Source organism: Coregonus clupeaformis, chromosome 1, assembly GCF_020615455.1.
Source record: "Coregonus clupeaformis isolate EN_2021a chromosome 1, ASM2061545v1, whole genome shotgun sequence".
Taxonomy (NCBI): Eukaryota; Metazoa; Chordata; class Actinopteri; order Salmoniformes; family Salmonidae; genus Coregonus; species Coregonus clupeaformis.
Genome location: NC_059192.1, coordinates 74,992,035 through 75,008,069, shown reverse-complemented (window position 1 = coordinate 75,008,069; position 16,035 = coordinate 74,992,035). Strand labels below are relative to the sequence as shown.

At 42.4% G+C, this 16,035-nt stretch overlaps 1 protein-coding gene across 1 annotated transcript; it reads left to right on the top strand.

The window, feature by feature from the left end:
• Positions 1-1,945: 1,945 nt before the first annotated feature.
• LOC121576958 (aquaporin-8) lies at positions 1,946-10,271 on the top strand. The gene is made up of 5 exons (XM_041890584.2): positions 1,946-2,289; positions 2,860-2,986; positions 9,059-9,273; positions 9,569-9,703; positions 9,928-10,271. The coding sequence occupies exons 1-5, from the start codon at positions 2,018-2,020 to the stop codon at positions 9,968-9,970; spliced, it is 792 nt and encodes a 263-aa protein (XP_041746518.1). The 5' UTR covers positions 1,946-2,017; the 3' UTR covers positions 9,971-10,271.
• Positions 10,272-16,035: the final 5,764 nt, after the last annotated feature.

Genomic DNA, 16,035 nt, shown 5'->3' with positions numbered 1-16,035 from the left:
CCTGTGCGGAGAGTAGAGAACAGGGATAGACAGAGGCATAGTTGACAGGCTACAGAAAATGGCTACAATAATGCAAAGGAGATCGGAATGAAATGAACTAAACATCTGGGAAAGGAGAGAGCGGGGCCTCCCTCACATACGTTTCACTGAAACACCCAAATATAAAACTCTCCCAACTTCCACCTCAGAAACTATACTTGTTGTAAACTACAGCGGTTCAATGTTTTCTAGGAATAGACTAACTTAGTTTATTCAGCTAACTAACTTGGTACAGTATTCTTCCGTGAAAATCGTCCAGGGCACCTAGTCATATGACGCCACAGCCAACTAGCATGCCGGACTCCAACAACACGGTTTAGCACCAATACTCGGCCACAACAAACCACCAGTGTGTCAACACGCCAAGCAGATCATTCGTGTCTGTGTCTAACGTTGTGGGTTAGTACCGACAGCTTGAGCGAGTCTGTCGTCAACTTATTCAGCCAGTTAGATAAGCTAGAATAGTTAGCATACTAGCTAGCCATTGCTTTCAGACAACGAAGCTACCCCTCCTCCCACGGCACGAACACACAGAGAGAGCCAAGCTAACGTTAACTAGTCACCCATGTCCCGAATTCCCTTGAACGACTCTGGCTACCAGTATGTAAAAACAAAACACAAATGTAGGTTATAACTTACCCCTAGCAGCTACTGTTAGCTAGCCAAGTGCAAAGCTAGCCACTGAATTGACTCAGCCAGTTCGCATCTGTTCGCTAGGTCGTTCCAGCCATTGTTTAGTAGCTATCCAGGTAGCAACAAGCTAGCTAAATTTCAAGCACAGTAGCCACTTACTACCTAACGTTAACGCTTCAGACAATGAGGTTAGAAAATCAGCTGAATGGTAGGCATTATTGTATGTAATTATTGTAGGCAGCTAGCTGGTGTAATTACAGGCACTCTCAGGCGTGAAACAACTATCCACAGTTGCTAATAGTTACCAGTAGCCACCCGCTAGCTAGTCCATGTAGTGGGTTAGCTAGCTTCGTGCTTCACCGGGCTCAGCCGAATACAATACTAACCTACAATAATTACATACAACAACCCACGATAACTACCTACAATACCTAACTACAATCTAAATACATAGTTTAAGCTTTACTCGACAAAGCCCAAACTATGCATATAAGCCATATAAGCCAAGCTTACCTCCCGCCAGAGAGAGACACAACCTCACCCGACGACGACGCAAGTTATTAAGAAGATTACTTTTACATTTTAGTCATTTAGCAGACGCTCTTATCCAGAGCAACTTACAATTAGTGAGTGCATAATACCAGTAATCCCAGGATGAGTAAAGACTGTATGATGATGTGAAAATCTGGATACCGCAAAACCCTATGTACCAGTTGGTACGGGCTATACAATGTGTAAAAAGAAAGGTTTATATCCAACTTTTCCTGAGTTTAACGAATTCACACCATATCTCCCTAAAGGTGCGCTGCCATCTGGGATCACGCAGTAACCTGGTGTGGCAACTACTATGGAGTATGGGGACTAGGGTGCTCTGAAAAATGTACATGTAAAAGTTAATTTTTACCATAGTTCACACATTGTATAGTAGTCCCCTGTAGCTCAGTTGGTAGAGCATGGTGCTTACAACGCCAGTTTTGTGGGTTCGTTTCCCACGGGGGTCCAGTATTAAAATGTATGCACTCATTAACTGTAAGTCGCTCTGGATAAGAGCGTCTGCTAAATGACTAAAATGTAAGACTGGTAAGGCATTCCATCATCAGTCTCTCATGCACTACAATAGCCACGTCCACTACAGCGAAATACTATGGCCATATGGGGATGTGTTCCAAAACATGCCAACATAGCAAGGGGAGGTGGCGTTGTGGCGATACTCCCACGCATATCCTGAGACCCCCCCAATGTGACAGTCCTGTCTGCACTCTTATCAGTGCATGTGTCACTCTCTGGCTGACCAGTTGACAGAGCAGATGTAAGTGACACACAGAGAGCAGCAGGAGTCAGCAATATGTCTGTGATAGAGTCAAAGACGGAGCTCTTCACCGTGGCTGACACTGGGGACTCAGGGCCAGGTTCAGCGGCAGTCAACTCCAGGAAGATAGTCACCACCTTTGAGAGGTATATCCAGCCGTGCTTGGCTGAGATGGTGGGATGCACTCTCTTCATCTTTGTGGGATGCGGCTCTGTTATTGAGAATGCCGGTGTTCCGGGGAGCATCCAGCCCGCTCTGGCTCATGGACTGGCGCTGGCGATTATTATCGCTGTACTGGGAGAGATCAGGTAAGGACATGCACTCTGAGGTCAGAAAGTTTTACTATGTTTTTATGAATGATTTAAGTATAATTTTGTTCCCATGAGTGGAGATTTACTATAACTAGAGCCTGACCGATGTATCGGTTCACCGATATTATCGGCTGATATTGGCCCTTTTACTGCTATATCAGTATCGGTGATAACTCAACCGATAACTGATATTCAATAACTAGGATGAGAAAAGGGAATCTCATTTATCTGAACACTTGTGGCCATTCTCATGATGTGTCATTATTGTCACAATGTATGAAATCAACATTTGAAGGATATTTATTGGACAATTACTCTTTTGGATGGCAATTTATGATAATTCATTGTGGGAAAATTACACTTTTTAGTTTCCGCGCTGTAAAACAATTGGCACATATATCGTATTAGTACGTTTTGTCCCGCCAAAAAATCGGAATCAGTATCAGACCCCAAAAAACATATAGGCTCTAGCTATAACACTTATGTTCATCTCTTCTATCAGTGTGATTTTCCTAATGCATGAGTATCAGTAGCAAGTATTAAACATGTTATTCTGTCTGAATCCAGTGGTGGCCACTTCAACCCAGCTGTGTCTGTGAGTGTGTGCGTCAGTGGAGGACTGGACGTCATCCTACTGGGGCCGTATATACTCTCACAGATAGTGGGGGGGATGACTGGGGCTGGCTTGGCAAAGGTAAGGGGGCTTTCAGATCAAGTTTGTTTGAGCGTTTTTTTTGTTTTACTCTGGAGTGATTACCCCCTAAATTCGGTTTGTTTGGACAGGTGTCCAAACAAACCAAACAACACACTGTGGTTCGCTCAAAAGTATAGTCTGTCTGATTCCCTTTGTATGTGGTGCGGTTCACTGCAGGTGAGAACAGTAGTACTGACCAAACACAGGAGGAAAATAACCAGAGGCCAGCAGTATTGTTTGTTTGACGCAATATCATAACTTGATAGCTCTGAAACATTTTGTGAGTAGCAGTGCATTTATGAGCAGACTGGGACTGGTTGTCACAGTTTTTACTGTGTATATTTCTCAACACTGGTAGGCCTATATCATAAGATACTCTTTTAAACAAGAAAGCAAGGTCTTGGGTAGCTGACTAAACTCCACTCCATGGTGAAGGAATTTTCTGATGAACTCCACCAATGGAGTGGAGCAGAGACCAGGCTTTGTGGAATCTAGCTCCGACTACATCGATTCGCCCAAGGTCAATACTTTTAAAAAAATTTAAAAAAATTATGAAATGCTTACCTTGTACCTATGTTTGTCCTCTGTAGTTGTGTTTCTTTGTTTGCTGAAATGCATACTTTTTCTAAAAACGTTAATCAAATAGAACCACCGACTGTTTGCTCATTGCTATTGCTCTACAATGGCAACTCAGCGCAAATGTGCATGTGCCAATTGAATCTCAACAAGTAAACAGTTGTGGTATTTCCTTAACATTTAATGAAAAGGTATGGATTTCAGCAAACAAAGAAAGGTGGAGTTCATCAGAAACTTCCTTTACCATGGAGTGGAGATTAGTCAGCTAGGTCTTGGGGTTGAAATGGGCACCCTTTTGGAGTTATTGCCCATCAAACACTGTCTGTTGGAAATGAAGAAAGTATTGTGGGCTAGCCTACAGTCTTAGAAATAATCACACTATTGATTTTGATGGAATATTGTTCTAACAAAATGAAACAGCTTATACTTTGTAAGTATAATTTTTTATATAAACACTCCCAATATAGCATAAAGGCTATAGCCTATGATCAGGGACACAACCTTCACTTGGGACCGGGGGTCATGTCCCCCCCACATTCTGAAATTTCACTTTTGTCCCTCCCCAGTTTGATCGTTGCAATGTGATGCAAAAAAAGAAATGCTTTAGGACCATGCGGACACCTCAGAGCGGTCGGGTAGGCTGTTTGGAGTTTTCAGTCGGTTGGATTTAGGACCATGCGGACACCCCAAAGCGGGCAGACAGGCTGTGTGAAAGGCAAAGCTTCTGGAAGGCTGGCTGGACCAGCACAGGAGAGTTGAACAGAGGCAGCTGCTATCAATGTGTTGCCTTTCTCCGAGTTGTAAAAGCAAGCAGAGCAGAAACTGCCTACTCTTTAGTTGACTGATGTAATTGCTGTTTAACTTAACAGGGAAAAAAACTAAACTAGTGGTTATTCCCAGTGCTGAGCTATTAGCTAGTGTAACTGACATGTAACGTTAGATCGTGTTTCATCCCCTCTCGACTGAGGAGAATGAATTAGCTAGCTAGTAGCTAACTTAACACAGCCAGGTCAGCTCTAGCCTCTAGCTATCTGGCAGATAACGAAATGAGGTGGCTACTATTACTATCTAACAGCTGTTGTTTGTATGGAAATGTTTTGTAGCCTTTGTTTTGTCCCGTTTCAACAGAAGTACACTACCTGTCAAAAGTTTTAAACACCTACTCATTCAAAGGTGTTTCTTTATTTTTTACTATTTTCTACATTGTAGAATAATAGTGAAGACATCAAAACTCTGAAAGAACACATATGGAATCATGTAGTAACTAAAAAAGTGTTAAACAAATCAAAATGTATTTTATATTTGAGATTCTTCAAATAGCCACCCTTTGCCTTGATGACAGCTTTGCACACTCTTGGCATTCTTTCAACCAGCTTCATGAGGTAGCCACCTCGAATGCATTTCAATTAACAGGTGTGCCTTCTTAAAAGTTAACTTGTGGAATTTATTTACTTCTTAATGCGTTTGAGCCAATCAGTTGTGTAGGTAGCGGGGGTATACAGAAGATAGCCCTATTTTGTAAAAGACCAAGTCCATATTACGGCAAGAACAGCTCAAATAAGAAAAGAGAAATGACAGTCCATCATTACTTTAAGACATGAAGGTCAATCAATACGGAAAATGTCAAGAACTTTGAAAGTTTCTTCAAGTGCAGTTGCAAAAACCATCAAGCGCTATGATGAAACTGGCCGCCACAGGAATGGAAGACCCAGAGTTACCTCTGCTGCAGAGAATAAGTTCATTAGTTACCAGCCTCAGAAATTGCAGTCCAAATAAATGCTTCACAGAGTTCAAGTCACAGACACATCTCAACATCAACTGTTCAAAGGAGACTGTGTGAATCAGGCCTTCATGGTTGAATTACTGCAAAGAAACCACTACTAAAGGACACCAATAAGAAGAAGAGACTTGCTTGGGCCAAGAAACACGAGCAATGGACATTAGACCAGTGGAAATGTGTCCTTTGGTCTGGAGTCCAAATTGGAGATTTTTGGTTCCAACCGCCGTGCCATTGTGAGACGCGTTGTGGGTGAACGGATGATCTCCGCATGTGTATTTCCCACCGTAAAGCATGGAGGTGGAGGTGTTATGGTGGGGGGGTATATTGCTGGTGACACTGTCTGTGATTCATTTAGAATTCAAGGCACACTTAACCAGCATGGCTACCACAGCATTCTGCAGCGATACGCCATCCCATCTGGTTTGAGTTTATTGGGACTATCATTTGTTTTTCAACAGGACAATGACCCAACACACCTCCAGGCTGTGTAAGGGCTATTTTACCAAGAAGGAGAGTGATGGAGTGCTGCATCAGATGACCTGGCCTCCACAATCCCCCGACCTCAACCCAATTGAGGTGGTTTGGGATGAGTCGTACCGCAGAGTGATGGAAAGGCAGCCAACAAGTGCTCAGCATATGTGGGAACTCCTTCAAGACTGTTGGAAAAGTATTCCAGGTGAAGCTGGTTGAGAGAATGCCAAGAGTGTGCAAAGCTGTCATCAAGGCAAAGGGTTTGATTTGTTTAACACTTTTTGGGTTACTACATGATTCCATATGTGTTATTTCATAGTTTTGATGTCTTCCCTATTATTCTACAATGTAGAAAATAGTAAAAATAAAGAAAAATCCTTGAATGAGTAGGTGTTCTAAAACCTTTGACCGGTAGTGTAAATGAACTTACCTAGCTATCGCCAGTTGAGAGAGAGAGCTGTCCAAAGTTGGCTAACGTTAGCTATTCTTTTTGCCTCAAACACACTAGACCTGAATCAAACAATGAAACCAGCGGCCAAACGTTTGAATACCGATATTCGGACGTTTTTTCAGCGCAATGTGAGTTTTTATTAGTCAGTATAGCAATGTAACGTAATTGATCTGTCAGTTTCCCTAGCTAATTCCCTACTTTTCACACAAATACAGTAATAAACAGCTCTACATGCTTCACAGTCATGGTGCACAGTCAGTACACAACAATATTCTCATTCATGTCTTAGCAGGATCAGATGGTGACAGGTGTCTGGGCAGGGTCAGACAGCCAGGGAAGACCAGTCTACAGAGCTCAGGTGAATTTTGCAGTATATTAACAATATCAGAGAATGATACAAAATTCCATCTTGAGTTGATGGGTAGACCTACAGTAGCTACAGGACAGCAGCTTAAGCTTAAAGCTACAGTCTGGGATCTGGGAATAATGGTCATTTCAATTATTGAACCATTGATTCTATTCTTGGATAATATAATGTATAAATGTACACCAAGGTAATTCTTTGTCTTGACTCATCTTAGGAGGATCAGATGGTGACAGGGGTCTCAGCAGGGTCAGGCAACCAGGGAAGACCAGTCTGTGTTGGATTTTTGCAGATGCAACACTTTATTCTCTCTGTGCAGCAAATACTGGACACGCCAGATTCTTCAAAAATTGAAACTATTTTAAGGCAGTCTGACAAACTTCCAAAGTTGATTTCCAAACTGCGACACAAAACATGTAAAACAAAAATGTGAGAAAGACCTGGTAGAATAAGTTATTGATGATGGATACAGATATGTTTGAATGCCCTGTCATGTTCATATGATCTCAGACACACATTACTGCAGTTTAAGACCATCCATAGAACGTACTATATGCCAGTGAAACTGAATTACATGTACACAGAAATGTAATTCCTCTGCTGGAGGTGTAAAACACAAAAGGGGACATATTTGCATATGTTTTGGTCTTGTGAAGGCTGGCTGAATTCTGGCAAAGAGTATTCTCTTTTATCTCAGCATGTCTACAGATTCTCCCTTCTCCCTGTTTATGTTTGCTTGAAAATGTTGATACTAGAGACTGTTATCAGAAGAAGCTGTGTAACCAAGCATTTATAGCGGCTAAGAAATGCATTGCCATTAATTGGAAGGTTGGTTATCCTCCCACAATGGAAGGCACAAATGTCAAATTATGTATCACTAGATTTGATTTATTACAAGAGTAAATGTATACTAGGCAATTTTCATAAGTTCTGGATGCCTTTTTATGGAATACAGTACGATAAAAGGAGTCTGTTTTGGAAACATGTCTACGTCAGAGGAGATATCTATTTAGGCAATCCCTAGCTGCTGGGCTGCTCAGTCCTGGCCCTGGGGGTCTGTCGTCCTGTGGGTTGTCACTCTAGCCTTGGCCTAACATACCCGAAACCAATAATGAATGTTTCACTAAGATCCTAAAGCTGTGTGGGGTGTGTTGGGTTGGGGCGCTGCAGGGCGGTGGACCCCTAGATACAGGACGGGGTGATCCAGCTATATTGTGTGCAAGTAAAAAGAGATTAACAAAACTATAAACACAACATGCTACAATTTCATAGATTTGACTGAGTTACAGTTCATGAATAAATAAATAAATAAATTGAAATAAATTCATTAGGCCCTAATCTATGGATTTCACATGACTGGGCAGGGGCGCAGCCATGGGTGGGCCTAGGAGGGCATAGGCCCACCCACTTTGGAGCCGGGCCCACCCACTGGGGACCCAGGCCCAGCCAATCAGAATGAGTTTTTCCCCACAAAAGGGCTTTATTAAAGACAGAAATACTCCTCAGCAGAGGATGTCTTAATAAAGACAATCAACCACTTAAAACAAATTTAATAATGATCTCTTACCTAGCTTGATGACTGTGGGCATTTTTGCTTACTTGTTGTTGTTCTAAATAGACACGACTTATTGGATTGTGTAGAAATGCAGGAAATGAGCATTAGATGGCCAAAAAAGTCCTCCCCAGACCCCCGGCCAGGTTATGTCCACCCCACTTCTAAAACCAAAGTTGTGCCCCTGCCTATGATCCTAATTTCCATGTCTTGTCCTTGCAACAATTTAGAAATCAGTTTGAAATAGGCTATAGCTCTCCCTTTCCTCTTAATTGTTCATGGATAGCCTACTCCTATAATTCAAACAATTAAAATACCAAGACGTATGTTTTACTTTCACCTCATATACACTGTAAAACCCTGAAACATGACGCGTTTATAACCTAAAGTAATGTGACAACCAACCCATGATGAGAGGACCAGCCCCAGTCTCCCCTATTCAACCAACCCATGATGAGAACCAGCCCTAGTCTCCCCTATTCAAACAACCCATGATGAGAACCAGCCCCAGTCTCCCCTATTCAACCAACCCATGATGAGAGAACCAGCCCCAGTCTCCCCTATTCAACCAACCCATGATGAGAGAACCAGCCCCAGTCTCCCCTATTCAACCAACCCATGATGAGAGAACCAGCTCCAGTCGCCCCTATTCAACCAACCCATGATGAGAACCAGCCCCGGTATCCCCTATTCAACCAACCCATTATGAGAACCAGCCCCAGTCTCCCCACTTCAACCAACCCATGACGAGAGAACCATCCCCAGTCTCCCCTATCCAACCAACCCATGATGAGAACCAGCCCCAGTCTTCCCTATAATCCCATTAAAACCCCAATCTAATCCCAATCTAATCGTACAGATGTTGCGATATTCCACAGGCAGTCTCCTCCATCATCAGCTATGACAGTGCAGCAGGGGGAGCATTCAACGTGGTTAAAACCACCGGCGCCATCGGCAGTGCCACTGTAGCAGAGATGGTCATGACCCTCTTCTTGTCCCTGGTAGTCTGTATGGGGGCCGTCAACGGCAGGACCCGTACCCCACTGGCCCCACTTTGCATCGGGCTCACTGTGACTGCTAACATACTGGCTGGGTAAGGGCTGAGCAAATCTATGGAGACCTGTCATGGTAGATGTAGATGATGTATTGAAATGACAAGGGTTCACGGCAGAACAGGTTCAATACTATTCCTGCTGTGCCGTTATCGACAATAACAAGAAATGGCACAGCAGGAATAAAGAGGACATTGCCATTGACATCACTGCCTGCCTGATGACATCACTGCCTGCCTGATAATGATTAATTCTACTAACTACATGTATTGATCTGATGTAATGCATTGTTCGATCAATATAAAACCAGATTTGTTTGTCCCATTGGTCTTTTAGCGGGTCAGTATCTGGAGGGTGTATGAACCCAGCGCGGGCGTTTGGCCCTGCAGTGGTGGCTAACTACTGGGAGTACCACTGGATCTACTGGGTGGGACCGGTTGCTGGGGCCCTTATCACTGGCAGCTTGGTCAGGTAGGATACAGCACACCCAGCCTTCATTACTCACCTATTTATAGATTGTATTACCCTTATGCCATAGATTGTGGCCTTAAAGAGGCAATAGAATGGCACTGCATTTTCAAACTGTTTCAGCCTGTCATACATCATACTCTATACAGTCAGTAGAAGAGTATTGCTTCTTCGCATTGCAATTCATGTATTGTTTACTATCATTGAATTCCTATTTTTGTACACAGGTTGTTGTTTGGAGACCAGAAGACACGTCTTGTTCTGAAGTGAAAGTGTTGTCTTGGAGACATGAGGGCATTGTCTTCCAAAATATTGTATTGCCCTGTATAGCTTGCAGAACTTTTGTATTTCACATCTTGTCATACACGTCATATTGTTTTGAACTGTACTGTACTGTAAAACCTATGATCACGTCTGGCCATTCAGTCCGTCAGTCATTGTTGATGTGTTTGGTTCAAAGTTCTTTAATGGAAACTATTTTATTACACGATAGGTGGTGTATTAACTTTTTGAACTTAACAGATGCATTGAACTCACTGACTGATAAAATAAGTTCAAAATCACACTTCAACTGGCATGCATATATCATTTATTGACAATATCAAAAAAGATGTTTAATGTTTTCACATTTGCCATGCATCCCTGACATTAAGTGTCTCAAACGTAAAATACACTATATATATATATATATATATATATATATATATACTTTTTTCCAGAGCTGTGTGTATATATATATATATATATATACAGTGGGGAGAACAAGTATTTGATACACTGCCAATTTTGCAGGTTTTCCTACTTACAAAGCATGTAGAGGTCTGTAATTTTTATCATAGGTACACTTCAACTGTGAGAGACGGAATCTAAAAAAAAAATCCAGAAAATCACATTGTATGATTTTTAAGTAATGAATTTGCATTTTATTGCATGACATAAGTATTTGATATATCAGAAAAGCAGAACTTAATATTTGGTACAGAAACCTTTGTTTGCAATTACAGAGATCATACGTTTCCTGTAGGTCTTGACCAGGTTTGCACACACTGCAGCAGGGATTTTGGCCCACTCCTCCATACAGACCTTCTCCAGATCCTTCAGGTTTCGGGGCTGTCGCTGGGCAATACAGACTTTCAGCTCCCTCTAAAGATTTTCTATTGGGTTCAGGTCTGGAGACTGGCTAGGCCATTCCAGGACCTTGAGATGCTTCTTACGGAGCCACTCCTTAGTTGCCCTGGCTGTGTGTTTCGGGTCGTTGTCATACTGGAAGACCCAGCCACGACCCATCTTCAATGCTCTTACTGAGGGAAGGAGGTTGTTGGCCAAGATCTCGCGATACATTGCCCCATCCATCCTCCCCTCAATACGGTGCAGTCGTCCTGTCCCCTTTGCAGAAAAGCATCCCCAAATAATATTGTTTCCACCTTCATGCTTCACGGTTGGGATGGTGTTCTTGGGGTTGTACTCATCCTTCTTCTTCCTCCAAACACGGCGAGAGGAGTTTAGACCAAAAAGCTCTATTTTTGTCTCATCAGACCACATTACCTTCTCCCATTCCTCCTCTGGATCATCCAGATGGTCATTGGCAAACTTCAGACGGGCCTGGACATGTGCTGGCTTGAGCAGAGGGACCTTGCGTGCGCTGCAGGATTTTAATCCATGACGCCGTAGTGTGTTACTAATGGTTTTCTTTGAGACTGTGGTCCCAGCTCTCTTCAGGTCATTGACCAGGTCCTGTCGTGTAGTTCTGGGCTGATCCCTCACCTTCCTCATGATCATTGATGCCCCACGAGGTGAGATCTTGCATGGAGCCCCAGACCGAGGATGATTGACCATCATCTTGAACTTCTTCCATTTTCTAATAATTGCGCCAACAGTTGTTGCCTTCTCACCAAGCTGCTTGCCTATTGTCCTGTAGCCCATCCCAGCCTTGTGCAGGTCTACAATTTTTATCCCTGATGTCCTTACACAGGTCTCTGGTCTTGGCCATTGTGGAGAGATTGGAGTCTGTTTGATTGAGTGTGTGGACAGGTGTCTTTTATAGAGGTAATGAGTTCAAACAGGTGCAGATAATAAAGGTAATGAGTGGAGAACAGGAGGGCTTCTTAAAGAAAAACTAACAGGTCTGTGAGAGCCGGAATTCTTACTGGTTGGTAGGTGATCAAATACTTATGTCATGCAATAAAATGCAAATTAATTACTTAAAAATCATACAATGTGATTTTCTGGATTTTTGTTTTAGATTCCGTCTCTCACAGTTGAAGTGTACCTATGATAAAAATTACAGACCTCTACATGCTTTGTAAGTAGGAAAACCTGCAAAATCGGCAGTGTATCAAATACTTGTTCTCCCCACTGTATATACACATACATACATATACATATACAGTGAGGGAAAAAAGTATTTGATCCCATGCTGATTTTGTACGTTTTCCCACTGACAAAGACATGATCAGTCTATAATTTTAATGGTAGGTTTATTTTAACAGTGAGAGACAGAATAACAACAACAAAATCCAGAAAAACGCATGTCAGAAATGTTATAAATTGATTAGCATTTTAATGAGGGAAATAAGTATTTGACCCCTCTGCAAAACATGACTTAGACTTAGTACCCTTGTTGGCAATCACAGAGGTCAGACGTTTCTTGTAGTTGGCCACCAGGTTTGCACACATCTCAGGAGGGATTTTGTTCCTTTGCAGATCATCTCCAACTCATTAAGGTTTTGAGGCTGATGTTTGGCAACTCGAACCTTCAGCTCCCTCCACAGATTTTCTATGGGATTAAGGTCTGGAGACTGGCTAGGCCACTCCAGGACCTTAATGTGCTTCTTCTTGAGCCACTCCTTTGTTGCCTTGGCCGTGTGTTTTGGGTCATTGTCATGCTGGAATACCCATCGACGACCCATTTTCAATGCCCTGGCTGAGGGAAGATTTGACGGTACATGGCCCCATCCATCGTCCCTTTGATGCGGTGAAGTTGTCCTGCCCCCTCAGCAGAAAAACACCCCCAAAGCATAATGTTTCCACCTCCATGTTTGACGGTGGGGATGGTGTCCTTGGGGTCATAGGCAGCATTCCTCCTCCTCCAAACACGGCGAGTTGAGTTGATGCCAAAGAGCTCGATTTTGGTCTCATCTGACCACAACACTTTCACCCAGTTCTCCTCTGAATCATTCAGATGTTCATTGGCAAACTTCAGACGGGACTGTATATGTGCTTTCTTGAGCAGGTGGACCTTGCAAGCGCTGCAGGATTTCAGTCCTTCACGGCGTAGTGTGTTACCAATTGTTTTCTTGGTGACTATGGTCCCAGCTGCCTTGAGATCATTGACAAGATCCTCCCGTGTAGTTCTGGGCAGATTCCTCACCGTTCTCATGATCATTGCAACTCCATGAGGTGAGATCTTGCATGGATCCCCAGGCCAAGGGAGATTGACAGTTCTTTTGTGTTTCTTCCATTTGCGAATAATCACACCAACTGTTGTCACCTTCTCTCCAAGCTGCTTGGCGATGGTCTTGTAGCCCATTCCAGCCTTGTGTAGGTCTACAATCTTGTCCCTGACATCCTTGGAGAGCTCTTTGGTCTTGGCCATGGTGGAGAGTTTGGAATCTGATTGATTGATTGCTTCTGTGGACAGGTGTCTTTTATACAGGTAACAAACTGAGATTAGGAGCACTCCCTTTAAGAGTGTGATATGCATAGTGTTGTATAGAGTAGCAGTCTCCACTTCCATTTGCAGTGCTGCTCTCTTGGCGTATCCAGTTTTACTATTAATTATTAGAGTCAGCATTACTGATTTGTTGCTGAAGTACTGTATAGTCATCCTCAACCTAGAATGCAATATGTGGTGAAGAGATTGTCAAATGTAATGAAAAGTAATTAAACATCTGTTTTATACCCCCCCCCCCCCCCTCAAGGTTCTGTGTGATAAGTTAGTTGATCAGTGTAGTTTCTTAAAATAATGGGGGGGGGGGGGAGAACTTGATTTTGAAGACTATAGCTACATACTATAGCTACATACCTCAACAGTTTACATTTTCTGTTTGGCTCCCTCTTGTGAGCCTCCCCTGTGGCATATACTCCTGAGTGCTACTGAGTGGCGCAGTGGTCTAAGGCACTGCATCGCAGTGCTAACTGTGCCACTAGAGATCCTGGTTCGAATCCAGGCTCTGTCGCAGCCGGCCGCGACCGGGAGACTCATGGGCGGCGCACAATTGGCCCAGCGTCGTCCAGGGTAGGGGATGGAATGGCCGGCAGGTATGTAGCTCAGTTGATAGAGCATGGCGTTTGCAATGCCAGGGTTGTGGGTTCGATTCCCACGGGGGGCCAGTATAAAAACAAAAACAAAAAAAATATGTATTCACTAACTGTAAGTCGCTCTGGATAAGAGCATCTGCTAAATGACTAAAATGTAAAATGTAAATATAGATCAGAGTGTGATCAGAGAAACAGTTCCACGTTTCCCTTTCTTCCTCACCTGTTAAATCACAAACAGTTTATCAATGTTATGTTGAAAAGATTTGGAATGTTCTGGAATTCTTACAGGCATCTGTCTTGACATGTTGCTCCCCACGATCAATTTCTTTATTTTACTAATCCTGTATTACTATTTGCGATCTAACATCAGTTGGGTTATTCATCACACATTTACACATGTGGCGACAGAGGAATATAATTGACCCATTCCTATCTGTTTAGGCCTCTGAAAAGATCTGGATTTGTCTTTTACTCTCAAGAATATTCCACCTGTTTAGAGTTATGGCAGTTAATACTCCTGGGCCTCGTGTGGTGAGGGGGTTGTTGATATGAGATGGTAAACATGTATAATGACCAAATTATATTTGCACTGTCAAGAAAATGGAAGTCAGCTGAGACAAATATAAGATTAATTATTGGTGTGTATGTCAACCTGTCAGGTTATCACAGGCTGAAGAACTTAAATTGATGTTGAATTGCAGTGATAAAAAAAAAAAAATTGTCTACATCTTTCTAATAAACTGTCTAAGACTCATCTTTCACATGGTGTGTGTTTGAAGATGGTCTATGCAGGTGGCATGTCAAAGCAGTTAGAGAACACGGCTTTCATTAGGGTGCGACTTTTCTGAAAGTTTAGATGGAAATAGGAGGACATTGCTACTGAATTACGTTAATCACAGTTTCCCAAAACAATCGACTAAGAATAGGCTACTGTAGAGCCGTGTTTCTCAACCTCCAGACATGTTTGGACAGCTGCTCACTGATAATATAGGAAAATAAATATCCTATAAATAATTCTGCGTCATGTTCACTATTATCTATGATCACCTATCCTCCCTTCCCTATAACTTTCTGAGCTCTTTTAAATAGGCTACATAATCTGGTCTAATCAACGTTTGAGGATATATTGTATCGTTGGTTATCCGTTTTTTCAGGGTGAAAACGTTGTGAAATGATGGCATGTCCGAGCGGCAGATGACCACCGGCTACCATAAGGCATGGAGAGGCTGAAAGATGGCCACAGAGAACCATTTCTATTTTTACAACAAGCATTAAATGGCAATAAAGTTCGTATAGAGTCAATATCGGTCAAATTCATTACACTAAAATGAGAATAGGGCCATATAATAAATAGCATACTGCGTTCAGTTCCAGTGTGAAGGGGAAAAGTGGTTTCTGTCACACACAAAAAATATATTAATGTTGTACCTCCAATTATTTCAATTTTATGTAGGTATTTTTGTAATTGTTTATTATTAAAGCTGCAATATGTACCTTTAGGGATGACCAAATTCACATAGAAATGTGAGTTATAGATCTGTAATTCTCATTGAAAACAAGTCTAAGGGTGTGTTCGTAAATTCACTCTGACTATCTAATCCGATTTCCAATTCTGACACACAGAATAACTGATGCATTTATGAACACGCAACACCCATTGAATGGGCTCTATGCACGCATCACTTCCGCATTGGCGTATGGATGCTTGGGCATTTCCGGTTACCGGGAAAAAACATTAGACAGTGACAGTAGACCGTTATGATGGCAGAGATGAAGTTTACAAGGTGTTTGCTGGAGTTGCCTAAAGTATCTGTTAATGATATACGGAGGGTCGTCCGGACATCCAGTACGACACCACGTAGCAAACTGGATAAAGGCTTCAAATTTTACGTTTCTTATTTTCTTTGCAACTTTGAAGGTAATATGCTAACGCTAGCTAGCCTGAGCTAGAAGCCTTGCTTTGGTGTTTTAAGTCATGACTCCGTCCTGCTTCAGGTTAATCATGCTTTAAATAAAGTTTAATCATGTGTATATACCTCTCACTTCATGTGTTTGTACTTTTATAAAAGTATCAG

Excerpts from the sequence above, each read along its gene's own strand:
- LOC121576958 (XM_041890584.2), top strand. The coding sequence starts at position 2,018 with ATGTCTGTGATAGAGTCAAAGACGGAGCTCTTCACCGTGGCTGACACT. Across the intron at positions 2,290-2,859 it reads GCTGTACTGGGAGAGATCAG|TGGTGGCCACTTCAACCCAG; the intron begins GTAAGGACATGC and ends GTCTGAATCCAG. Across the intron at positions 9,704-9,927 it reads ATCACTGGCAGCTTGGTCAG|GTTGTTGTTTGGAGACCAGA; the intron begins GTAGGATACAGC and ends TTTTGTACACAG.